General features: G+C 36.5%; 1 protein-coding gene across 12 annotated transcripts in view; it reads left to right on the top strand.

The window, feature by feature from the left end:
* Positions 1 to 27,441, top strand: part of Ppfibp1 (PPFIB scaffold protein 1) — a 208,844-nt gene that overhangs the window by 141,752 nt on the left and 39,651 nt on the right. For 4 of the 12 annotated variants that reach the window (XM_077799329.1, XM_077799328.1, XM_077799331.1 and 1 more), the window contains 8 exons: positions 7,175 to 7,261; positions 9,185 to 9,298; positions 10,334 to 10,465; positions 19,914 to 20,006; positions 20,325 to 20,417; positions 22,059 to 22,173; positions 23,886 to 23,918; positions 25,139 to 25,200. In XM_077799329.1, the coding sequence (XP_077655455.1) occupies positions 7,175 to 7,261; positions 9,185 to 9,298; positions 10,334 to 10,465; positions 19,914 to 20,006; positions 20,325 to 20,417; positions 22,059 to 22,173; positions 23,886 to 23,918; positions 25,139 to 25,200 (729 nt within the window). The remainder of the gene's footprint in view (positions 1 to 7,174; positions 7,262 to 9,184; positions 9,299 to 10,333; positions 10,466 to 19,913; positions 20,007 to 20,324; positions 20,418 to 22,058; positions 22,174 to 23,885; positions 23,919 to 25,138; positions 25,201 to 27,441) is intronic. The other 8 variants (XM_077799338.1, XM_077799332.1, XM_077799336.1 and 5 more) reach the window with 5 other exon arrangements.

Here is a 27,441-nt window from a genome sequence, read left to right as displayed (position 1 = left end):
GGAGATTCCTTAGAAAACTGGAACTGGAATCACCATTTGACCCAGCTATCCCACTCCTTGGTTTATACCCAAAGGACTTAAAATCAATATACTATAGTGATGCAGCCACATCAATGTTTATAGCAGCTGAATTCACAATAGCTATACTATGGGATCAACCTTGGTGTTCCTCAATAGATGAATGGATAAAGAAAATGTGGTATATGTACTCAATGGAATATTACTCAGCTTTAAAGAAGAGTGAAATCATGGCATTTGTCAGTAAGTGGTTGGATTTGGAGAATATCATGCTAAGCAAAATAAGCCAATCCCACAAAACCAGAGGCCAATTTTTTTTTTCTAGTATAAGGATGCTAATTCACAGTAAGGTGGGGGTACTAGAGAAGAATAGTGTTATCTTAGATTACCTTAGGTAGAGGGAAGTGATGGGAGGAAAAAGGAGGGGATGTGGGGATAGGAAAATAGTAAAATGAAATAGACATTATTACTGTATGTATATATGTGACTGCATGACCAATATGATTCTGCAAACATATAAACTCAGAAAAATGAGAAATTATATCCCATCTATGTATGATCTATTAAAGTTCATAAATGAAAAAAAAAAAACACCATGAGTCACAGTGGCTCACATTGGTAATCCAGGGACTTGGGAGGCTGAGGCAGGCGGATCAAGAAGTTCAAGACCAACCTGGGTGACTTAGTGAGACCCTATCTCAAAGCAAAAACAATAAAAAGGGTTGGGGATATAGCTCAGTGGTAGAGTGCCCCCTGAGTTCAATTTCCAGTATGGGAAAAAATGTAGAAACAAGCCAAAATTTATCAATAAGCATAACATGTAAGTTAACTAAAGGGACCCATTAAGAACCCCTCCGCCCCCACAAAAAAGTTTCTGTAAAAGTATGAATACTCTTTAAAGAGTTCAGCCATGGGATATGTTCTCCCCAGGGCTGCTGGCAATACTCCCTGGGTCCCTGACTCCTTGCTGCACAGTTCATTCCATCCCACGCTCCTCCCACCCCTGCTGCTCTCTGACCAGCCTCTCTTTTCATTTGTGCCTCTGGAAGATATTTTTTCAAGCCTTGGCAAACAAGATACATCTTAAGCTTGTGTCCTATAAAGGATCACAGTCATCTGAGTTATGCAGTGTCTCAGGGAGACATCCTAGCTAAAATTGTAGCAGTTTGCCTCTGAGGTTCAGCATAGGAAAACAAATTGACCAAGTCAGCAGAATTCTCAGTTGAGAGGCCAGGGCAGAGTAAGAGATGAGAGGTGTACTTTTAATGGTATCCCAGACTGCTGGTATTTGTTAGGATTGAATGGAAGGAGCTTTCTCTGTTACTGTATGTAAGTATGTGAGTGAGTAAAGAACCAGTAAGTGAGAAGGACAATAGGGACAACATTTTTTCTTGCTTTGTATTATCCTTCCCAAAGTTGAGAGACGCTTTTTGCTGGATATGCATCCTGTCGCATAGTTGGCTTTCAACAAATATCAAATAAATGAATGAGATGGGTGAATGAATGACTGACTGTGCTACTACACCAGGATAGGAGCTGGCGCTTGTCTACTAGGGACTCAGGGACCTTCATTTCTTTATCAACTCAGAACTTTGGAATATACCTCTGACCAGGATAATGTACTCTCAACATGTAGCCTTTTCCCAATTGCAGAAGCTTCAAGAATCATGATCTGCATACAAATAATATCAGGGGGACCAGAGCTTGTCTTTCTCACTCAAGCAAGGTATCTATAAGAGCCTTTTAGGAGACACTAGGAAATCTGTCCAACTTGCTCACCCTGCAACAGCCATGGCTACACACATGCCAGGATGCTTTGTATGCATTAACTGTAAAACCAAGCAGCCTCTGTGTATTGGCAATTGATATTTTGGTAACAGAACACCTAAATGCTGTGAAAGAAGTCTCTCAAGATATTTCTGTCATGACTGGCAGAATGACATGGCATCTGCTTTTTGAGGCAGAATTTCGGGTGTAGTTTAACTTTTTCAATAGTAAATTTTGGAGACTGGCCACCTGATTTTCTCACTCCAGAGCACTGGTTTTTACTCTGGTTTACACTCTCTGTCTATTGAAAGTAAATACTGAGAAAATAAAACTCAGAAAAACAAACAAACAAAAGTAAAATCCATTGTCTGTTTTTGACTACATATGAAGCTCTACTTGAAAAGTGCAGGGTGCATTTAAGCTTGTCCTAAGGTTCTGTCTGAAGCATGTTCTGACAGCACTTAATAAACTAATGTTTTTTATAGCTGAAGGGTTTGGTTGGGCTTTGTGGGTGTGATGAAGTATATGTGAGTTTTTTCCCTCCTTTTTTTCTTTTTGAGCAGAAATAATGATGAGATTTGGGGGATAAACAAAGGGCTTCTAAAGAGATTGTTCCTATTGTTTGAGGATCTTATTTAATCTTTTGAGTTACAATAGAAACTTAGGAGGGGAAAAAACAAGTGAGCTGTTTGCAGGACTGACCTAGAGTTAGAGGTATAGTAGTACACTATAGGCACTGGCAAATCGGAAGGGATGATTGAATGGCAGCCGGAGTGGCCCTGAGAGTATTACCTATGTACAGCATAAAGATGAAGCTTTGCCACTCACATACCCTCATTCCATCACATCTGGTGAGAGGACATGGAACAGATTGCTGTCTCTGCCTGAAGACTGATTTCCAATATTGTTGGTATTGTGCTCTTTCTTTCTTGGACACAAACTGTGTGAGATGCTTTATTCTGTTGGACTCAAGTGAAATATGATTTCAGTATTGATGGCTGAAGGATTCAAGTCTCAGTCTCCTTGAACAATGTCTAACATAAAGCAGATATGCAATAAATGTTTAATCACAGTAGTAGAGTTATAATACTGATGAGGACAAGAAACACTCTAGTAGTAGACATGTCTTTTAGTGACTAGAGATAACATCTAATTGAAGGAGACTTAGTGGATTGAGCCTCATGTTTCCCCCCTCAATGCTGAACTTTTAAAAATAAAATTGTGTGTCAAGACTGTGAAGCAGGTTTTAAAACTGCTTTTAACAATAAGGACACTGGGTAGGATATGTGTATTTATGTATATGTAGTAATACTAGTCTAACTATTTATTCACATTTAGTGTCCTTATAAAAGGACTGGGGTTCCCCCCCCCCATTTTTATTTAGATAGCACCCTGATTTGGGTCTATTGCATTCAAATTATGTTGCTGTTTTCTAAATAACTACCATTGTGACAAATCACTGCCTTGTATGTTGATTTTGGATTTAGATAGGAGAATAGAGCCCAGGAAGAAAGAAAAAAGCAAAATGAAGATGGGAAAACAAGGAAGAAAACTGTAGTCTAATGCAAACCAATAGAACCCAGAAAATCAAGGGAAAACAATACTCTAAGTGGAAATAACAGGCAAAGGCTTCCACTTACATGAATGAATAACTATGGAAATTAAGCTGTTTGTGCATGGGGTTTTAAGATAGTCTAATTTTACATGTATTTGAAATTTTCTAATAAAGTTTTAAATAAGTACAAAGGGAAAATACTAAAAGTTATTACATTTGATTTTGCATTTTTAATACTTAATTCAAAGAAAATTTATAAGAAAGATTTCACTTAGATGGTGAAGAGTAAGGTAGGTGGTACTCTAATGTATAATAGAGTAAGGTAGGTGGTACTCTAATAGCACTTGTCGTGTGTGTTCAGAAAATTCACATTCCCAGGTGAGATTACTGGCTAGTTCTTGATTCAATAATTCTATGAAGATTATAGCTTTTTAGATGTTTTTCTTTCCCCCATGCCAGGATAATCTGATGAACACCATACATTTCCTAAAGTCTCACTGCTGTTTCAGAGCTGGATTTCCACTTGATCCTCCATATACACCATTATTTGGATGTTGTACTTTGAAATCTTCATTGATTCCAGTTTGACTTAAACTTTCAAATGGATATAGGTCAATAGGGGTTGCACAATGCTTAAGTATAGAGGATGGTCTAAAGGAAACAGGAAATCAGAGTTCCAAATAGAAGGGGAATGTTGAGCTTTTAGTTCCCTGGACACTGGCTGGAAGAAAGGAAAGATGGAGAAGTAAATGTAGTGAAATGTGTACTAAAAAACTGTGTAAGAAAGGTGCCAACTTGTCCATCCAAAAGGCTCCAAGACCACCTCCTAAGCATAGTGGTGAAGGATCACAGGCACAAGGAGAAAGGAGCTCATCCAGAGGCTAGCCATGGAGTAATACATGGTTGGAGGGACACGTGAATAAAAGCCTTACCAAGAAGGAAGAAGACCAGGTTAAAAATGAACATGCATTCATCTTACATTCAACCAGTGTTTGTCAAACACACATCATTGTTCCTTAATTCAGCAATTATTTAGTTAATACCTATGGTGTTAGGTACAAGATGAATCTACTCATAAAGAATGTAGAATCTGCTTGAGAAAGGGACACATCCATAGTGAAGTGTAAACTTAGTCCATTTCATGTGATGCCTGCTGTAATGAAGGTGCATTTGATGCTGTAACTTGCACAGAAGTGAACCATTATTTCAAGGAAGACCTCACCTACCACCTCCCAGTGGAAATGGACCCTAAAGCCTCAGAAAAAAATAGGAAAAGAAAAGAAAGACATTTCATGCAGAAGGAATTAGTATGTGAAAAAGCATGCCATATTTGGGAAGGTTTTGAGTGATCTGATACTGGAGCACAGGAGTTGAAGGAAGAATGGAGATGACAAGGTATTAACCTAACAGATATACCTCCAACACAGTCTTATGGCAGAGGTATTAGTAGGTAGAACAGATCTTTTCCTACATGAATAAGTTAACACAAGTATGTAACTATTCCAACAGTGACTCTTAAATTTTGCTTTAAAAAATGTTTTAAAAACTTTAAACTAATCTTGAGTACAACAAGTGTTTATAAGTGTGAGTATATTGAGAAACATAATTTTGCTCATTTTGAATCAGTTTCCATCATTTGTTTTATTTTGATGAACTGATTTTGGAACATCCATTTCTCTGTCATACTTAATAGTTTGAAAGGAAACTCTGCTAATCTGGCTACATTTCTTCCAATCAGAAAAAAAGGAGTTAGGGGGATAGCTCACTGGTAGAGTGCATGCATACATGCATGAGGCCCTGAGTTCAACCCCCAGCATACTAAAGAATAAGAATATACTTTGGTGGAGTGCCCTGGTACTTGGCCTTAGCTACTTGGGATACTGACACAGGAGGGTCACTTGAGCCCAGTGTTCAGCCTGGGCAACATGGCAAAAATCTCATCACTTAAAAAAAGGAAAAAGAAAAGTTTTAGTTCTTGTCTTCAATGAACAGAAAGCATTTTTTTTTTCTTCCTGATGAGAAGTATGTTTATAAAAAGTTGCTGTGTGTCATTTTAAAACCAGATGCCTGTTAGTATTCCTAATCAAAATGAGGGATTTAAAGTTATACTGGGCCTGTCTCAGCACTTTTTCAATTGAGAACATGCATTATGCCTCCTGGCTGTTTTCCAAAAAACTGTCCTTAAGAAGTTATGTGAATTTCCTTTGCAGCAGTCCACAGGGATGGAAGTCATTCAGACCACTCCTTCAGACTCTTGTAATTTAATTCTGGGCACTTGAGTTAACAACATGAACAGAGTTGTGTAGTGGTAATTGTATAGGTATGGGGTCAAGTAGCTGATCTTATTTTTTTTATCTACCCTAAATGTACATTGCACACTTACTAAATTAGCTTCTGATTTTTCTTTGGCCTCTTGGGAAATATGATCCAGCATGCCTAAGTTTGTAGAAAAAACATCCTGAAATTTGGGGTTTTTGTTGTTGTTGAAGCCTCATTTTTGTTTGGTTTTTCCTTCCCAACAAATAACTTTTGTTATTCCCAGAAATAATACTGGAAACTGCATTAATTGGAAAGGTAGAACAATGGCACAAGTTAATTGGAAAAATAATAAACGTCATATCAGATATAACATCTGATATACAGTTTGTAAGTTTGTATTTTTCCTATGGTTCTAAAGGTGTTACTTGCTTTTTCAGCTGAACTCTGGATGGCCCCATCTATCCATTCTGGACTCCAGCTAGCTTTTATTTCTGTTGTATTTGAATAAAGAATCTAGAAATTCTCTGAGGATTGTGTATTAGATGATTGTGAACTAGTTAAATGAGATTACAAGACACAAATCATATATTATATGTTAAAGTGGTATTTTTACACTTCTGCTCTTTGTGAGCTTTTCAAGTCATTTGCCAGTGAGATAGCTGAGAAAAGGAATCTATACTTCCTTCTTAATCTATACCTCTTTTGGCATTTGTACCATGCATGTGGTATAAATATACACAAATCTGACTTAAAAAAAAAAAAGGAGGCAGGAGAGAAAAGAAAGATTTGAGTGTCAGTATGTGCAGAGCACTAAGCCAGATGCTATGGAAGTTATAAGAGGATACCAGTTTAGGGGCTTTTCCCAGGAGCTGAACATGACATTACATGAACAAACAAACTCACAAGAAGTTAACGAGGTGAAGAGAGAAAGTGGTAAGACACTGATAAGCAGAGTCAGTGCTATGAGTGTTCACTGAATGGTTAAGCTTTTGGGAGAAGAAGGAAAGGCTTCCAGGACTCAAGGCTTCAAAGAAGTAGGGAACGTTTGTCCTGAGATTAGAAGACCTGAGGGAACAGGAAGAAGCCCATGGTTTAAGTTGCCCCTATTCTCTCCTACTTAAAGGCAGGCATCTGCTGTCCTGGATGTGGAGCCTGGGGATGGATATAGTGGGAATAGAAGAGTGTTGAAGGTCTGAACCTCTCTCTACACCCAGAATTAGTGATACTGAGGGTTCAGGGAAAACAGTGATATCAGACCCCACCATACACTCTCAAGACCTTGTATGATTCTGAGAGTGTGTCAGTTGTCACTGAAGAGTATAAGTAATGCTGTTCCTGAGAGTCATTATTTTCTGATTGTTAAGAAGTTGTTTAGGTTGATAAAGTCATATCCAAATGTCCAATGTGCCTTTCTGATGCATATAAGTAAATGAATTCTCATATATTCCATTAATGGCAGTGACAGCTGTGCTGAATGTAATTCCACTTCCTTGGACTAAAATATACAATTTTTGTTTACTCACAACATCAATCTAAAAAGGGAGTCAGTCTTAACATTATTATTTCCTTTTTCAGACAAACGGACACTTACCTGGGAATGGAGATGTATATCAAGAAAGGCTAGCTCGCTTAGAAAACGATAAAGAATCCCTTGTTCTTCAGGCAAGTAATTTTAAATGTTACTTTTCTCATGATGTACAGTTGGCCCTCCAAACTTTGGATCAAAAATATTTGGAAAAATTGAAGCTGTTCTAAACATGTACAGACTTTTTTTTTTTCTTGTCATTATTTCCTAAACAATATATATGACAACTATTTACATAGCATTTACATTGTGTTAGGTAAATTAGAGGTGATTTAAAGCATATGGGAGGATGTTCATAGACCATATTTAATACTATGCTGTTTTATATAAGGATTTGAGCTTCTACAGATTTGGTATTTGCAGGGATGCTGGAACAAATCCCACACAGATACCAAGGGAAGCCTGTACTTACAAGATGATTTTAAATTGAGATGGTCAGTTCAGATACTTACAACAACAAGGTTGCTAAATAAAAATGCAGTAGACCATCTGTACACACTAGGAAGTAGTGAGGATGGTGGTGGAGTGTGTATCCAGCCTAGAGGGAGCAGTTCTTAGCCTCAGCCCTTCAAGGCCAGTCTGAATACAAGCTCACTATCATCTGATCTGACTTTCTAATATCATCCATCATTTGATCTGATGTTTTAATATGTAACAGAAATTCAAATATATAGCTGTAGTATAAAAATATCAATGTTATAATTTCTGAATATGAATATATGTATAATTTTTCTATTTATAAAATGATACCATGGGTCAAACAGAACAGAACACAACAGTGAGTGGAATCCTGCTTGTAGACTAAATTTACTTACTTCCTCATAGTGTTTGGACAAGTAATTTTTACTTTGGTATTTTGACTAAATGAATATTTATTATATTATTATATTTATTAGGCTGATGATCAGTGAGGAAAAACATGTAGATCTCAATAAGTACTAAGGATGAAGGAGTAAGCCTACAGTTTCTTGTGGATCTTTGAATATGTTTCATTGTACCCTGGGTGTTTTTTTGTTTGTTTGTTTGTTTTTTAATACTTGGACTTGAACCAGGGCTTTATGCATGCTAAGCACATTCTCTAGCATTGAGCTACACCCCTAGCCCTGCATCTTGGCTTTGAATACATTTGCAGTCAGTGTGATCTTGAAAGATATTGTGGAATTTAAATTCCCTGGGTTCTTTTCCTTATTCTTCAAACATCATATTTGAATACTCCTTGACAATATCTGCTTCAAATATGAACTTCATTTCCTCTCTTCCATTCTAATACTATTTCTTCATTCCCCCAAACAGAATTTGTGTTCATAAATTTTTTCATCAATGATTGAAATCTATAAAGCATTACACATCCCCAGTCAGCACTAATTTTCTCATAAACTGAACAGGAATTCTTAGATCCAGAAGCAACATGTAAATAGTACTGTAAAAGACCTCTGTAGTCTTCTCAGATTGTTTTGCTTTTCTTTTTCTTTTTTTTAAATATTTATTTTTTAGTTGTAGTTGGACACAATACCTTTATTTATTTATTTTTATATAGTGCTAAGGATCAAACCCAGGTCATCTCACAAGCTAGGCAAGCGCTCTACCTCTGAGCCACAACCCCAGCCCCTCAGATTGTTTTTCTTTACCACCATGAGTAGTGAGATTATTCTAGTTTGTGTTCACTTAGAGAAATAAAGTATGCCAATAGAATCCAAATTCTGTTTTTCTTTTTTCTTTCCTTCCTTCCTTTTTTGCAGGGGCAGGGTTGTGGTGATAGGAACAAACCTAGGGCCTCAAACATACTAAGCAAGCATTCTACCATTGAGCTACATCCCATACCATTTTTTTTTTTTTTTTAAATTTTAAGACAGGATCTGGCTAGGTTTTCCAGGCTAACCTTCAACTTGTACTCCTCCTGCCTTAGCCTCCTAAGTTGCTGGGATTGTAAGTGTGTACCATCACACCTAGTGGAACCTAAATTCTTTCTCACTCATTGCAGTATTTTACTATAAATATAGGTCAGTGTGTTAACAGACCAGGTGGAGGCTCAGGGAGAGAAGATTCGAGATTTGGAGTTTTGTCTTGAAGAGCACAGAGAGAAACTGAATGCCACAGAAGAAATGCTGCAGCAGGTATGTGTAAAAGCTGATGAGGGTAGAGATGGTGGTGAGATGTGTCTGTCTTTAGTCTGATGGAGCAGCAAATTTCCAGACTCACTCTGACTGGCACATCTTAAGCAAAAAACTAGAGTAAGAGGGTCACAAACTACATAGACAAAACGTGTTTAATTAGAATCAAAATATTAATGGAATTGTAGGTTATTTTCTTCTTTTTGCATTCACACAATTCCCTAACTCAATCATGGACATATTTTATGATTAAGGAAAAGATAATCACTATATATGGCCTATGTTATTGGGAAAAAACATGTACATATGCACACATAGTGCTCATATAGGAGAGGCCCTATAGGTTGTGGACAAAATAAAATCGCTGTTGCAAAACAGCTTAGTTTGAATTCCTGCTCTGTCATTTCCTTGCCATGGAACTTTGACAAGTTCTTAACCTCTCTGTTCTTCAGTTTCCTCTTCTGATGAATGAGGATAAGGGTTTCTACCTCACAAGACTTTTGAGGCGATGGAATCACTTAATATATGTCACATCAGTACCTGGTACATAGCAGACGTGTCGTCCTCGTCATCGTCGTCATCATCATCATCAGGCTTAGGAATATGTAAAGGATCTGGGGGTGTAACCCAGTAGTAGAGTACAGGCTTAGCATGGGTTCAATCCCTTGTACCAAGGAAAAAAAAGAATAGATAAGAACTGAGTGCAGGGGTGCACTCCTGTAATCGCAGGTACTGCAGAGGCTGAGTTCTGGAGGCTAGCCTGGGCCATTTAGCAAACCCTGTCTTTAAAAAAAAAAAAAATGGTGTGTGTGTGTGTGTGTGTGTGTGTGTGTGTGTGTGTGTATCTGCTTTAAAAAACTGATATGTGTTCTCTTCAGAGAATAGTAAATAATCTAAAAGTACGTATGTCTAGTAATTATTTTTCAAGGCACCCTCTTACTTCAGATCTTTGCTGCTTTGCAATCAGAAATGTCCCAGATTTACATGTGGACATTTATAATAAAATAACGTCTGAATGTGTTTCTTATATTCTAATAGGAGCTTCTGAGTAGGACATCCTTAGAAACTCAGAAGTTGGATCTGATGGCTGAAATATCCAACTTGAAGTTAAAACTGTCAGCTGTAGAGAAGGACAGACTGGATTATGAAGACAGGTTTCGAGACACAGAGGTAAGTGACCCCTTCTTTTTGTCTATCTGTCGCTCTGTCTCTGTCTCTCTCTGTCTCTCTCTCTCTCACACACACACACACACACACACACACACACACTCCTAGGGCAAAGTTGAAATTCCCTGAAGGTGTGAAGGAGAAGTAGCTCATTACCATGTACTTTCATCCTACTTCTTTTTAATAATAAACTTTTGGGGGTTTAGCTCAGTAGTAGAGCACATGCTTAGTATGCGCAAGACCCTGCGTTCTATCCCCAACACCAAAATATAGCAAGACTGTGGAACCAACCTAGATGCCCTTCAATAGACGAATGGATAAAAAAAATGTGGCATTTATACACAATGGAGTATTACTCTGCATTAAAAAATGACAAAATCATAGAATTTGGAGGGAAATGGATGGCATTAGAGCAGATTATGCTAAGTGAAGCTAGCCAAACCCTAAAAAACAAGTGCCAAATGTCTTCTTTGATATAAGGAGAGTAACTAAGAACAAACTAGGGAAGAAGAACACGAGAAGAAGACCAACATTAAACAAGGATGAGAGGTGGGAGGGAAAGGGAGAGAGAAGGAAAATTGCATGGAAATGGAAGGAGACCCTCAGGGTTTTACAAGGTTGCATACAAGAGGAAGTGAGGGGAAAGGGAAAAATAATACAAGGGGGAGGAATGAATTACAGTAGAGGGGGTAGAGAGAGAAGAGGGGAGGGGGGATAGTAGAGGATAGGAAAGGCAGCAGAATACAACAGACATGAGTATGTCAATATGTAAATCAATGGAAATGTAACTGATGTGATTCTGCAAGCTGTATACGGGGTAAAATGGGAGTTCATAACCCACTTGAATCAAAATGTGAAATATGATATATCAAGATCTATGTAATGTTTTGAACAACCAACAATTAAAAAAAAGGAAAAAAAATAAGCAAGTCAACTTTAATTATAATGAATTTTATTGCTAAATGCTAATGGTAATTTTTTATTTGGGGACTTTGATTTGAAATATTAATCCTTTTATTTATTTTTTAAATTTTTAATTTGTTACATATGACAGCAGAATGCATTACAATTCATATTACATGTATAGAGCACAATTTTCATATCTCTGATTATACACAAAGTAGAGTCACGTCCTTCGTGTCTTCATACATGTACTTAAGGTAATGATGACTATTGCATTCCACCTTCTTTCCTACCTCCATACCCCTTCCCTTCCCTTCCCATCCCTCCCCTTTTCTCCTTTGCCCTATCTAGAGTTTATGTAATCCTTCTATTCCCCCACCCCCACCCCACCACAACATATTATGAATCAGCATCCTTAAATCAGAGAAATCATTTGGCATTTGTGTTTGGGGGAATTGGCTAATTTCACTTAGCATTATATTCTCCAGTTCCATCCATTTACCTGAAAATGCTGTGATTTTATTCTCTTTTATTGGTGAATAATATTCCCTTGCGTATATATGCCACATTTTTTTATCCATTCATCTATTGAAGGGCATCTGGGTTGACTCCAGAGTTTAGCTGTTATGAATTGTGCTGCTGTAAACGTCGATGTGGCTGTGTCCCTATAGTATGCTGTTTTTAAGTCTTTTGGGTATAGACCAAGGAGAGGGACAGCTGGGTCAAATGGTGGTTCCATTCCCAGGGTTCGAAGGATTCTCCATACTGCTTTCTAAATAGGCTGTGCTTTTTTCCCCACATCCTCGCCAATACTTATTGTTGTTTGGATTCTTAAGAGCTGCCATTCTGACTGGAGTGAGGTAAAATCTTAGAGTAGTTTTGATTTTCATTTCTCTAATTGCTAGAGATGTTGAACATTTTTTCATATATTTGTTGGCTGTTTGTATATCTTCTGAGAAGTGTCTGTTCAGTCCCTTGGCCCATTTATTAATTGGGTTATTTGTTTTTTGGTGCTAAGATTTTTGAGTTCTTTATATATTGTAGAGATTAGTGCTCTATCTGACGCGCATGTGGTAAGAATTTGTTCCCAATTAGTAGGCTCTCTATTCACCTCACAGATTGTTTCTTTTGCTGAGAAGAAGCATTTTAGTTTGAATCCATCCCATTTATTTATTCTTGATATTAATTCTTGTGCTATAGAAGTCTTATTAAGGAAATTGGGGCCTAATCTGACATGATGGAGATTTGGGCTTACTTTTTCTTCCAATAGATGAAGTGTCTCTGATTTAATTCCTAGGTCCTTGATCCATTTTGCATTGAGTTTTGTGCATGTTGAGAGATAGGCGTTTACTTTTCATTTTGTTGCATATGGAAAGAAAGAGAGCATCCCTGGCTTTTTCAGTTTTTAGAGAGAATGCTTTCAATTTTTCTCCATTTAAAATGATGTTGGCCTGGGGCTCAGCGTAGATAGCTTTTACGATGTTGAGATATGTTCCTGTTATCCCTAGTTTTTCTAGTGTTTTGAACATGAAGGGGTGCTATATTTTGTTGAATGTTTTTTCTCCATCTGTTGAGATGATCATATGGTTCTTATCTTTGGGGGATATATATTTATAATTCTTATGTCTTGTTGGTGTATGCTTCCCTTGAGCAGTACATAGTGTCATTCTTTACCCCTTTTGATTAGCTTGAAGTCTACTTTATTTGATATGAGGATGGAAACCCCTGCTTGCTTCCGCAGTTCATGTGAGTGGTATGATTTTTCCCAACCCTTCACCTTCAGTCTGTGAATGTCTTTTTCTATGTGATGAGTCTCTTGGAGGCAGCACATTGTTGGGTCTTGTTTTTTTGATCCAACCTGCTAGTCTATGTCTTTTGATTGGTGAGTTTAGGCCATTAACATTCAGGACCATTATTGAGACATGATTTGTATTCTCAGCCATTTTTGTTTATTTTTGGTATTTAACTTGACGTGGTTTCTCCTCTGATTAGTTTTTCCGTTAGTGTAATACCTCCCTCTGCTATTTTCATCATTGTTTTTCATTTCCTCTTTGTGGAATATTTTGCTGAGGATATACTGTAGGGCAGCTTTCTAGTTGTAAATTCTTTTAATTTTTGTTTATCATGGAAAGTTTTTATTTCATCATCAAGTTTAAAGCTTAATTTTGCTGGATATAAGATTCTTGGATGGCATCCATTTTCTTTCATAGCTTGGTATATGTTGTTCCATGATCTCCTGGCTTTGAGGGTCTGGGTTGAAAAATCTGCTGAGATATGAATTGGTATCCCCTTATATGTGATCTGATTCCTCTCTCTTGCAGCTTTTAAGATTCTATCCTTAGTCTGCATGCTAGGCATTTTCACTATAATGTGCCTTGGTGCAGATCTGTTGTAATTTTGTACATTTGGTGTCCTGAAAGTCTCTTATATTTGGTTTTCTGATTCATTCTTCATGCTTGGGAAATTTTCTGATATTATTTTATTGAAGAGATTGTGCATTCCTTTGGTTTGCAACTCTGTGCCTTCCTCTAGTCCTCTTAGCTTTGGTCTTTGATGCTGTCCCATAATTCTTGGATGTTCTGTTTATGGTTTCTTACTATCTTCACTGTGTGATCAATTTTATTTTCCAGATTGTAAACTTTGTCTTCATTATCTGACGTTCTTTCTTCCAAGTGATCTAGTCTGTTGGTTATGCTTTCTAATGAGTTTTTATTTGATTTATTGTATCCTTCATTTCAAGGATTTCTGTTATTTTTTTTTCAGAGTCTCTATCTCTTTCTTGAAGTAATCTTTTGCTACCTGTATTTGCTCTTTTATCTGTTGGAGTGATCAATTTTTTGCTTATATTTGCTCATTTAGGTCATTCTTTAATTCACAGCTCATTTTAATTATGAGCCTTCTGAACTCCTTATCTGACATTTCATCAATTTCGCTATCCATGGGTTCTATTATTATAGTATCTTGGTTTGTTTGGGGGCACTTTCCTCCCTTGTTTTTTCATGTTGTCTATATGTCTTACTTTCTTGCAGTGTGAATCTGAGATACTACAGTTTCTACCCTATATTCTTGTAGTACCCGTGCAGATTGTCTGTACCTCACCTTGATGTTGGGCTTCCAGACCCTGCTGGTGTCCCTCAATGAATGCTACTGCAACTGGACATGGTGGTGGCAATATTGAGATAATAGTGGAGGTGCCCCAATATGGATGCAATGTCTTACAGAGATGGGGCTCAAAGGGTAGGCTTCATGCTGTCTTTGTGATGTCTGCTCTGAGATGTAACTGCTTCTAGGCCCTGTCTCTTGTCAAAAATGTAGGGACTACTGTGTGGGGAAGACGATGGTGATGTTTGCAGTGTCCCAAGATGCAAGTGGGTTAGGCTTCGGGTCCCAGGTGCGGGGGAGGTGGCGAACTTGGACCTACCCTGTCCGTGTGGGCGAATCTGGGCTGGGTATAAGCTCCTGCAGTGGTCTGCTGGCTGGAAGAGGCATTCCTGTGCTGGAACCTGAGCTCCAGTGGTTGTCTGCCTGTGGCAGGATGGACCCAGACTGTGGGCCTGGGTCCCGCACAGGTCCCTTAAGTTTTAAAATAAATGTATTTATATGCATGATTTTATTAGTAGCCCTTATTGAGGCACACTGATTATTTACTTACATAATAAGAGGATTTTTTAAAAATATTTTATTTTTTAGTTGTATTTGGATACAGTACCTGTATTTAATTATTTTTATGTGGTGCTGAGGATCAGCCTCAGGGCTTTGTGCATGCTAGGCAAGTGCTCTACCACTGAGCCACAACCCCCACCCAAGAGGATGTTTTTATGTATTTAGAGAATATGTCCACATCATGCAATCATACAATCACAAAGCTTTGTGGAGGTCATTTAATTTGGCCTTCTATTTTTGGTCTGCTCCACACATAAATCAATTAAATGAAATTCATTGTACCTTTTTGAAACTCAGGGTAGATTCTATAACCTGAAATACCTGTGGCTGGCTAAGCAAACTTGTCTGTTCTCCCCATTTTATTGTTAACCCAGGTGTTCCAGTTTGTAGTTTTGTTCTTTAAAATGAAATGTAGGGCCCAGGATGTAGCTCAGTGTCACAGTGTTTGCCTAGCATGTGAAGGGATCTAGGTCCAGTCCCCAAACTAAAATAAGAAAATAAATAGATAAATAAATAAAATTAGTTAAATGTAAAGAGCTGTAGAAATTCTCCAAATTCTCTCCTCCTTTTCTTCTATTTCATTTTCTTCCTTAAGAGGATGGGGAGGTACCATATTAAATCATTTATATCAACTGTGTACTGCCATGATCACAGATTAATCATGTATATTATCTATTGTCCACAGTTTGAAAGTCCAATTTGAGGTAATGCGATTTACCCCATTATTATTTGCAAAATTAAATTTCCTGTCAAAGATTTAGCTTTAATGAAAAGTCTTGTTTTTATTTCTTGCTTCCTCCATAGGAAAAGGAAATCCCTAACTCATTTGTGTTTCAATCTTGAAGCTCTGTCACCTATGTGAGCAATGTTTTTCCTTTGATTGAGACTGGAGCGCTTAAAAAAGACTTAGAAAGTTACCCAATGTCTTTAAAATTATTGGTTTTGTGCTTTCTTTAAAAATCCATTTAGAGATTTTTCTTTCTTTTTTCTGTCATTTCCTAACTTCATAGTCACTGCCTAACATAATAATAGAACTTGGTCAACAGGTAGACAACATGGCAGGGGAGCTAGTTCTGCTACAGGGGGAAAAAAAAGGAAAAGGGATCAAGATGTGGCCTTCTTCGTAACATCTACAAAGATATGCAAAGTTTAAAAGAAGTCTTAACCTGTTCAACTGTTAGTTTAATTTGGGTAAGAGATCCCAACTTTGGGACTAAATTGCAGATGTTTTGGGATTTCTTGGTATGATCCCAGAACAATGTTTACATTTCTGAAGTTTGTCTGCATTTTCTTTCACATTCCCCCATTGCTTTCTTACTTTACTCTTGAATTCTCATCCGTAGGCAAGGTGATCTTGTTATCACACTTCCCATAGAACTCAGTTTCTGATGATTTTCTAATAAATATTGAATACTATTGGTAAAAAGTAGTATGCACATACCTATAAATTATAGACTATTTTATATTTGTGATGTTATATAAGAAAATAATTAAAAGTCTTCAGAATTAAAGCTGAGCTGAATTGGATGTGCATATGTTCCTGTTATTGTTCAATAGAAACAAAATGTTTTCCTAGCTGTATCACGAATCCCAAATCCTTTAACTTTGTCTTAGAATCTAAAAATATTTGAATAGTAATTTCTAATAAAACATTGAATTGAGGAAGAAATATAGGCAGTTTCCAAAAGATTATGAGTTAATATTGAAACCTTGAAAGATTCCAGGCTTGATTGTCCCAGGAATTGCTGATGAGAGATGGTTAATATTGTTCAACAGTGCCCTCTTCTGGTAAGAACTCAGATGTCAGAAACTGAATTGCTGTGGGAGCCCTAACTTGAGTTCTTTTTAAGGACAAAGGGGAAGATAACATGTTTTCTTTAGGACTGAAATTCTGATAAGTTAATTGAAATAATTAATATTCCCCTGTTAAGATTTTCATACTTGGGATCAATTTCCATGTTTTCCAACTTGAGTTAATATGGAAAGATTTATTTCTTCTAAGTTGGAAATTTAGATTCATGTTCAAAGTATTGCCATGAAAGATAATTGAGTAGTTTGTTTGTTTGTTTTTCTTTTTGGTACTAGGGATTGAACCCAAGGGTACTTAACCATTAAGCCACATCCCCAGCCTTTTTTTATATTTAATTTTGAGACATGGTCTCCCTAAGTTGCTTAGGGCCTTGCTAAGTTGCTAAGACTGACTGAATTTATGATCCTCCTGCCTCAGCTTCCTGAGCCACTGGGATTTCATACCATGTACTACCATGCTTGGCAAGTAATTTTGTTTGTTTAGAAGTATATACTATGCTTCTTCTCTTTTGGAAATTGCCACTAAAGGAAGTGGTAAAATATGCAACAGTGCCAGATAAGAACTCAAAGCTGGTCTTTAATAGTGAGAAAGTAGAAAAATATTTTGTTTTAGTCAGCCTTTCCACTTCTGTGACCAAAAAACCTGACAAGAACAATTTTAGAGAAGAAAGAGTTTATTTACAGTTTGTTCACCATTTCAGAGGTCTCAGTCCGTAGATGGCTGGCTCCATTGCTCTGGGCCTGAAGTGAAGCATAACATCAAGGAAGAAGGGCATGACAATCAGGAAGCAAAGAGACAAAAATCACAGACAAAATACAAACCCTAAGGCACGCCCCCAGTGACCCACCTCTTCCAGCCACATGTAGTCAGCACCCTGTTAATCCTTATCAGTGGATTGATGCACTGACTAGAGTAGGGCTCTCATAACCCAATCTTTTCACCTCTAACCTTTCTTGTAGTCTCACATATGAGCTTTTGGGAGAATACCTCTTATCTAAACCATAACATATATATTTTAAAGACTGGATAAAGGAAGATCACTAATGACTTGTATTATGCAAGGATGATTACTAAGTGGGAGAAACTGACTTTCTTTGAACTTCAGTTCTGAACTTAAAATAAGGGATCATAACTAAACTTTTTTTTTAGTAATGTCACATATTCTTGACCTCATAAAAGGAAAAAAATCTATTTTCTCTTACTGAAACATTATATAATTATCATTAAGCAATTTTATAAAGGTAGGGAATAGTTTTACCCTTTTTACAAGAACCCTTTTTATAGTTTTACTGGGAAGTATATTCCTATGTAGCATCCCTTTCCCCAGCATTTATGACTTGGAATCATTACACTTATAATTTTAGAATAATCTGTTAATAAAGTTGTTAAAGCATTATTCTACTTTTTTGACATGTTTGTATACTTCTGCTCTACAATCAATGAACTCATTGTCCAGAAATAAATGTCATATAAGATGAAAGAGATATTAAGATATTAACCACTGGAGGAATCTTTGTGATGTATAGCTGAAAAGAAAAGGGGGAAACAAAAAGTTTCCTTTGTAATGTATCTGAGCTTCTTATTTGGAGGAGTTATTATTGTTTAACATTCTAAATTTCTTTTCTTCCTCTCTGGGCTCTAGACAAAATATATACTCAATATTTAGGCAAAATTTACAGGCAAAGTAGTTTTTTTTTTAAAGTGGCAGTAGAAAGATACCAAGTTTTTTTATATTCTATTATGAAAACATTAGGATTGTTTTCTTTCTCATTTTCCCAATATAAAATTGTATTATGTAAAATATATGTGTAAACTACAGTACCTTCATCTTCAAATTGAGAATCTTTTTGTTTAAAGAATTTAAAGGTAATCTGTATTTTTGTAGACAAAGGAAGAAATTATTTAAAAAAATTTTTTTATAAATACTTATGTATCAGTGAGAAGGCCTTCAAGGTAAATGGCTTTACAAGAAAATTTCTTTGGTTTATTTTAAAAGACAGAGTTCATAGTTTTAGTCTAGAAACATCCAACAAATGGTTGTGAGTCAGATATGAAACTACTTTTCTGTGTTACTTAGCTTTCCATCACTATGTCAAATACCTTAAATAATGTATAAAGAGAAAAATGTTTATTTTGGCCCAGTCTTGGAGGTTCCAGTTCATGATCAATTGTCCTTGTTCCTTTTGCAAGTAGGAGAGCATCAGGAGAACATGTTGAAGAACAGAATTGCTCACTCCATGGCCAGGAAACAAAAAAGAGAGGAAGGGGTTAGGGTCTTACAGGCCCTTTAAATGGCAAAGACCTCAGAACCTCCCAGTAGATCCCACCCCTTAAAGGTTCTACCACTTCCCAGCAGCTCCATACTGGGGATCACAGCTTTTGTCCTTGGGGACACTCAAGATATAAATAGTAGAACTTTGTTAATCTTTTATTTTTGTAAGCCCACCACTTTAGGGCAGAAGCATTGGGAATTTAAAGCAGTGTTTAAATAAGAAAATGGTTTGATTTGGGGCTGTAGCTATAGCTCAGTGGCATAGCATTTGCCTAGCATGTGTGGGGCACTAGGTTTGATCTTTAGTACCACATTAAAAAAAAAGAAAGAAAGAAAGAAAGAAAATAAATAAATATGCTGTCCAGCAACAACTACAAAAAAAAATTTTTCTAAACAGTTTGGTCTTAAGGAAATACATTTACTGGTTTTCCATTTGTCAGACCTGATTCACACAACTTTAAAACCCTAGGAGCTGTTTACCTCTTAAGATTTCCCACCTTCTTAAGATCAGATATTCGATGGCACAGGTAGTGCATACCCATAATCCCAGTGACTCTGGAGTCTGACACAGGAAAATTGCAAGCTCAAGGTCAGCCTGGGAAATGTAGCAAGACCTGTCTCAAGATAAAAAATTAGAAGAACTTGGAGATGTGGCTCAGTGCTCAGTGGTAGAGCACTTCCCCAGTACTTAAAAAAAGAAAAACTAAGCTGCTACTTTGGTACAGCAGGTAACTGAGGTAACTGCTACCACTTTCCTAATGTGTTTCTTGTTTTTTTTTTTTTTTTTTTTTTTTTTTGGACAGGGACTAATTCAGGAGATCAATGATTTAAGGTTAAAAGTCAGTGAAATGGATAGTGAAAGACTTCAATATGAAAAAAAGCTTAAGTCAACCAAAGTAAGTTTCTTACCTATAAAAACAAATTTGAATAGCTCCACTACTCATCTGTCACCAATAATATAAATGAAAATGTTTTCTACTTAGTATATGATAATAAGGTATTTTATAAGTAAATGATATTTTTCTCCAAGCTGGAAACTTTGAAAATAAACACTACTGTTCTGAATAATAAACAAGACTTAACTAATCTCCCAGAATGTAACCTGCCATTTCTCTGAGTTATCTAACCTCCTTTAAAAACTGATACTGTTTTCTTGGTTATTTAGTATGTCTGTTTCTCTCTAGTTTTCTTTCACTCCTCTGTCTCTCTACCAGTCTTTAATGGCCAAACTTTCTAGCATGAAAATCAAGGTGGGTCAGATGCAGTATGAAAAGCAGCGGATGGAACAAAAATGGGAGTCACTGAAGGTGTAGTAGACTTTGGGTGATGGGCTCCATGGCCTGTCACTTTCTGGCTTGTGTTGTTTTGCTGTGATAGTGTTTTTAGTGGCATGTGCATTTATTTTGTGTATGTGTGTATGTCAGCTGTTTATTAAAAATACATACAACATTGATGAAAGAGACAATGAGATCCCTAATGCTATTTTCAGAAATATCCAACATAATAAATGAAAAATAATAAGCAAGTAAAATAAAAGTATTAGCTAGGTGTGGTGGCATGTACCTGTAATCCCAGTGATTCGGGAGGTTGAAACAGAAAGACACAAGTTTGAGACCAGCCTTAGCATCTTAACGTGATTCCCCAAGTAACTTAGCAAGACCCTGTCTCAAAATAAAAACTTTAAAAGGACTGGGGATGTAACTCAGTGGTAAAGCACTCTTGAGTTCAAGCCCCTAAATAAATAAATAAACAAACAAGCAAGCTTATAAATTAAATCTAACTCTCAGGTTCTTTGATCCCCCGAACATCATAAAATAATTGTAAAAGTTCATCTGTGAAAGAATAACAGTAGTAGATACTGCTTTTCTCCTTCAAGGCATTCTTGAAGATATATAATGTTATGTTATCATGGCCTTGAACAGAAATTACTGCTAAAAAGCAGCACAATGAGAAAAGCACAGCAAATCTTAATAGTGCTAGTGAAAATGTCTTGGACTTGGTGTTCATTCTTACCATAAGTCAGAACTGTAGGGCAAACCTTCTACCTTCATTGGTGTACTACATCTTCTCATAATACTAAGTGTAATAAATATCTGTAGACTCTGAAAATGAAATGTGATATTGAATATAAAGTTATGCATATTAGCATTGCACAGCTCTAATTTTTTGCATTAAAAATAGACAGTAGAACTTAGATTTGCTAAAACTAGTTCTTTACTAAAATGAAACAGAAATCTAAAATATTAGCAAAAGGGATGGGGATATAGCTCAGTCAGTGATAGAGCATTATCTTGTATGCACAAGACTCTGGGTTTCATCCCCAGAATTGCAAATTGAATAAGTAAATAAACAAATGACATTGAAGCCTTTATAGTTGACTAGTTTGATATTTAAGTCCTTTTTTGAAATTTTTCTTTTCCCATTGCCATAAAAGGTTCTGTTCTTTTGCTTAATTATAAGAATGAATAATTACGTCCTATAATTTAGCTAAGGTGGTTCATGACTTCTACCTTGCCCACTGGTTAAAGCTCAGTGCTGGTCTAGGAAGCATTAGTGTGCCATGTTGAGATGCTGAGTGAATGTCAGGAAGTCTTTTCCATTTGCCTTTTATGACATTAAGAATGTAATTTTGATTATCTTAATCATGTTTTGTAATTTAATATAATATACTAGCCAGCCTTAATTATACTTTAAAAGATTTCTTTTTAATTTACTCACAAAGAAACCTGAAATAATTATGTCATGATTATTATAAATTATACTTATTTTAATAGTCTTGCCTCCTGCTTATCATCGCTACTGTGTAATTTCTGATGTTTGTGTCTAAATTCTTGTAGATTTTTGTTTCATTTGTCCAATCAGATTACTGATCTAAAGAGTTAATGTGCTCTTTAAATATTCCCTTTCAGTCATAATATACAATTTTAAAATAAATTTACAATTTGTAGGATGAACTGGCATCTTTAAAAGAACAACTGGAAGAGAAGGAATCTGAAGTAAAAAGGCTGCAAGAAAAGTTGGTTTGCAAGATGAAAGGAGAAGGGGTTGAGATTCTTGATAGAGGTAGGGATATTTGTTTAACTTTTGTTATCTTACTTTGTTAAAATCCTCAAAAATCTAGGAGAGAATCTAAAGTTAGTCAACATATAATTTCAGTATGAAAGAAATGGGGAAAGTAACAGACCAAGTATGCCGACAGCCACAGGGAGTTCTCTGGGAGTCTACTGTGGCAAGAGAAGTCCTGACCTTTCTCTGAAGCAGCAGGGGTAGGGCAGTTCTGTACTTCATTGGGTGTTCACTTTAATTGACTAAATTGTACATTTTCATCACAAGAGCATACTTTTTCAAATTGCAATACAAGGGAATGTTGGAAGACGCAAAAGGAACAATTACTGTGTCCCAAGATTGTTTTCCTCTGAACTGAACTTGAGAAAAGATGAAATAAGGGATCTAGAAACCTCCCCTACTCTTTTAAGAGAAAAAAGGAATGGCTCTCTATCTTTGGAATATTGGTGAAAATTTCCTACTGTGGGCCAAGCTCTCAATCTTTTAGAGAGCAAAGATAGGCTTATTCTGTTTTGGAAAAATGTATGAATTTATCCAAAGATTTTTTTTCATAACTAAGGAGGATTTTTCTGAATACTGTATTGTTTGTAATGCTGATAATATAGGTTATACATGATGAAAAATAACTTGATGAAACATCTGACAACACTAGGTCAAATTTAGCCTTTCTTTGTGATTATAAAGGAAGGAAGACTGCAACACTAAAATACCAAAGCAACTTCTGAGTCATTTGAAACAGAACAGATTTCAGTTAGTATAGCATTGGCATATTTTTATCTGTTATGTGAAAATGAATAACATTATTTTCTGACTCGAATTAGATTGCCTCTAAAGTCCTTCTTGGCTCTAGAATACTGTGGTTTTATATACCTGTAGGTATCATAATTCCCTGTTCATCAGTTCCTCAAACCTGAAGGGAATGGAATCCCCTCCTTTCATCTCCCATATTTTGGAATATGTAAGATATTGTCAAAGAGCATTCAGGAATAGGCTTGCTTCCCCACACACACACGCTGAGGATTAATCTAGGCACAAGGCCTACTACTGAGCTACAGCCTCAGCCCCATTTTAGTGCTTTGAAAAGAAAATGGAATCACAGGACTTGAGGATGTATTAGAGTAGTGTTGCCCACAGTCTGAACTGAGGACTGGACCCAGTGTATGAACTGCTTGTTACCAGTGTACAAACAGATAACGGCAGATACAGAGAAAAGTCTTGGAAATTTTGTGGCATATATAACTGGCTCAACATGACTCATCTCATTGAATGGCTGATAGACCATTTCAGTGTTGCAGAACTTGAGTGTTGAATTCAGTGTGGCATAGCATTGTACTGGCCACTTTCCAGAGGACCATGTTTTGAACATGTAACATTTCTGTTATAGAAATGAAAAAACTACCAAAGCAACATTAACTCATTTTTCATTGCATATGGTGTTTAGGAAACACTTGGATTTTGTTATGTCTGATTTTCCCACAAAAAAATCAAGGTTCAGAAATATGAAGACTCAGATGTAGTAATTTGAAGTTAGATTTTTCTGATCAGTCTCCTCCCATCAGTCCTACAGTCACAAAATAATGCTTCTTATAATGTTTTTATAAGGTTAGAATCCCTTCATTTTAGGTAAAAGGAGACTAATAGTATGTTTAAAATATTTTTTATTGCTGTAATGTTTGCTAACTTTCAATTCAATGGGTTTTCCCGCACAGATGAAACTTTTAAAAAGAAGCTCAAAGAAAAAAGTAAGGTTTTGGTGTATTTCCATCAGCCTTTGCATCACCAGAAGTACTACTTTGTTCTTTGCATGTGTTTTAAAACATTTCTCACCAAAGATGTAATGTTGCTTCATCAATAAGCCCTCCATTTCTTCCGAGTGTACAAAATAGAGGCTAGACAAACAGACAATGAAAATGAAAATATGGAAGAAAAGATCACTTTGCAGATTTTGCCCGATTCAACCCTTTAGCTGCGCAGGATAGAGCAAGGCATCCAGTAGGGTGGAGATCAGAGAACATTTTCTCTGTCGTCCAGGTAAAGAGGGATAATAACATTTATATTCTATGAAAATGCATTGTTTTTAAGGTTTACCACAGTTGAAAGATCAATTTGAACTTTGCTTTAGCTTTTCCATGTTTGGAAATCCACTATTTCATGAAATCTACATTAGAAGCTATTTTGCATATATTTTCTTGGTGTTTCAGTTATTTAATTTGTACTTTCACTTTTGGATGAATTTTTCATTTTTAAAATATTTTGTTATTCAAGTAATCTGCTTTTGAATTTGAATATCAAATTTTTAAAAGATGGACACAATTATCTTTATTTATTTTTATATGGTTCTGAGGATTGAACCCAGTGTCTCACATGTGCGAGGAAAATTACTTTCAACTTACTTTGGTCCTTATGTCTTGAAGTTTGCCTTAAAATAGTGTTGGAAATGAAGTTTATAGATGAAGCAAAGTATTTATTATTCTTTTGTATGGAACCTACAGCCAACTTCTAAGCATGACTATTCATGTAAATATCACAATCCATCAGGCTCTTACCATCCATGCCTCCATCTTAGTTATAACTGAGCATCATTTTCTCTGCTTTGGTCATTATGTATACCATTCATTGCTTTCAATCACTGCTTTATAGCTTCCATTTTTGAAAACTGTGTTTTTATTGTTATACAACCAAGTTCCATCTTTAGTGTACTAGGGAGAATTTCATTGTTGCTTGAGGGAGAATTTAGTTCTCCTGTACCCATATCGTTTTTCTGGAATCACAGCTGTTAAGATAAGAAGTGTTCACCTTTTAGGTTTTCCTTAAGAGAGAATATAGGTGTTAAATGTGTTCCTTTTTAAAAACAAATAAAACAAATCAATAACATCTTTACCTTAAAACATTTCATCTGAAGAGTAAGTAGCTTCTCAGGATAATTAAACTGATTTATGATTCAATATTGTATTGTTTTCAGATATTGAAGTACAAAAGATGAAAAAGGCTGTGGAATCTTTAATGGCAGCAAATGATGAAAAGGTATTGGATGAAATTTAAATATGTACATTAATGTTATGTGACACCATTTTGACCATTCCACACAATTTCTTGAGCTTTCTCAGTTTGAAAGAACATACCCTGAACTCTGCCCACATTAAGGGATAGCCTTCTCCCTCCCTGCCTGTGTGTGCACATTCTCAGCAATGGCAGTTGTAATCATGGCTTTGCACACAGGAATAAGGAGCAGTGGCACTAGCTCCACTGAGATTCCTACCCTCTCCTATTCCTGTGAATATAGAAAATGTTCAGGCCATCAGAGGAGTTCTGCATAGTCAGGTGACAAATAAAAGAAAGTACATTCTAAAACCAATGTCACTGAAACCAATGCCTCCAGATGTCTTTTTCCTGGCTGGTTTACCTCCCCAACATCTGATGTTTCACCCTGTCATGAGCAGGGATGCAGTTACCCACTAAGGTGATGTGTTTCTTTGTGGCCTACATGATCATTCATATATCCAGCAGACCACAACTGTTAGGTCCAGTTCATGTTGTTAGAACTACTCTCCCCTTTGTATCCCTGAATGAACAAAACAAGGGGACATGTTCCCCAAAAAAGAGTAGTTTTAGGGAAGTAAAAAAGCAACAAAATGTCAAGAACTTTGGCTTGATCACTTTCTGTCATCATAACTTTCTCTAATTCTTGCCTGTTCTATTTTCCTTACTTCCTTATCATTTTGTCTATCATTTTCTTTATTTTCTCTTTTTTTTCTGTGGAAATAAACTCATTGTCATACTCACCTGCCCATCTGCAGGTTTCTTTTTCTAGTCTTTCCCAATATTGAATCAAAACAAGAATAATTAGCAAGCTGCCCGCCATACCTTTTATTTAAACAACAACAACAAAAATGACTAACATTCATTTTGTTTTAGTTTTTCTTCCTAAAAAAGCAACAATAAGCAAAACTCCTGATGTTTAATGAACTCCTATTAATTGCCCAAGCTGCCAAGAACACCAAGAGTAACAACTTTCTTGAGGGTTCCAGAGTTCAAAGAGGAAAATTCCAAGGAGAAACAGTAGTTCATCAGGAAAACGAAGGCTTCTAGCCAAAGGGCCCATGAGCCAAAACACATGTGGAAACCCAGGCTTGAAATATCCTAGGATATAGTGGGAAGGTGTTGAGCATGATATCCAGGGGTTGCGGCTGGGTGTGTGACTGACTAAAGCAACTTTGCTAATCTCATGATTTGGGGACTGAGCTTGTAGACCTTGAGAAATGACGAAATTAAATTGCTATTTTTAGAAAGCTAACTTTGGTGGCAGAATGGAGGCGAGAATAAGAGGGAGAATGAACACAGCACAATTAAGAGGATGTTGATATAGTCATGAGAAATGAAGAGGGCTTACAATCAGGCAATGGCAGCAAATTGGTAAAGAAGGACAAAATCTTAGAGAAAGTTACAGATTGACAAGCTTCTCAGATCTCTGGATTTGAGAAATGAGAATAAATTTTTGGTTTGAGCAACTGGGTGGATGATGATTAAGGAAATCCAAGCAGAGGCTTAAGTAAGTACTAGGGGAAAATAATGAGCTTAGTTTTACATATATTCAATTTTATATGCCCATGGGACATTTTAAAGGAGATTTTTCATAGAAAATTGGCATACAGGGGCTGGGGATGTGGCTCAGCGGTGGCGCGCTCGCCTGGCATGCGTGCGGCCCGGGTTCGATCCTCAGCACCACATACCAACAAAGATGTTGTGTCCGCCGAGAACTAAGAAAAAATAAATGTTAAAATTCTCTCTCTCTCTCTCTCTCTGTAGAAAAAAAAAAAAAGAAAATTGGCATACAAATTTAAATTTTAAGATTTGTGGAATTATGAATTAGTGGGGATTGAACCTCTCCATTTCTGAAGAAATCCAGAATTGTAAATTGGTAGAAGCTAATTTACAGTTGATGTGTCAGTTAGCTTTTGCTTCATGAGAAACCACGTTTATCATTTCTCATGCTTCTTTGGTTTGACAAGAAGGTTCTTCTGGTCTAGGCTGGATTAGCTGATCTCTAAGCTAGCAGCTCAGAGGCATTACATGGTCTAGAATAATTTGACTTAACATGTCTGGTAACTGAGGCATTGGTCTGGGTTCACCCTATCTTGAATGACTTGTCTCTTCTCCAAATAATCTCTCTTCCTCCAACAGACTAGCATAGGCTTTTTCACATAGTTCCTCGGAGTTCCCTAGAGCAGCACCAGAGGGCAGCCTCAAGGTGCAAATGCTTAGTTG

The sequence above is a fragment of the Urocitellus parryii genome, chromosome 5, assembly GCF_045843805.1.
Source record: "Urocitellus parryii isolate mUroPar1 chromosome 5, mUroPar1.hap1, whole genome shotgun sequence".
Lineage (NCBI taxonomy): Eukaryota > Metazoa > Chordata > Mammalia > Rodentia > Sciuridae > Urocitellus > Urocitellus parryii.
This window is presented reverse-complemented; position numbering and strand designations above follow the sequence as displayed.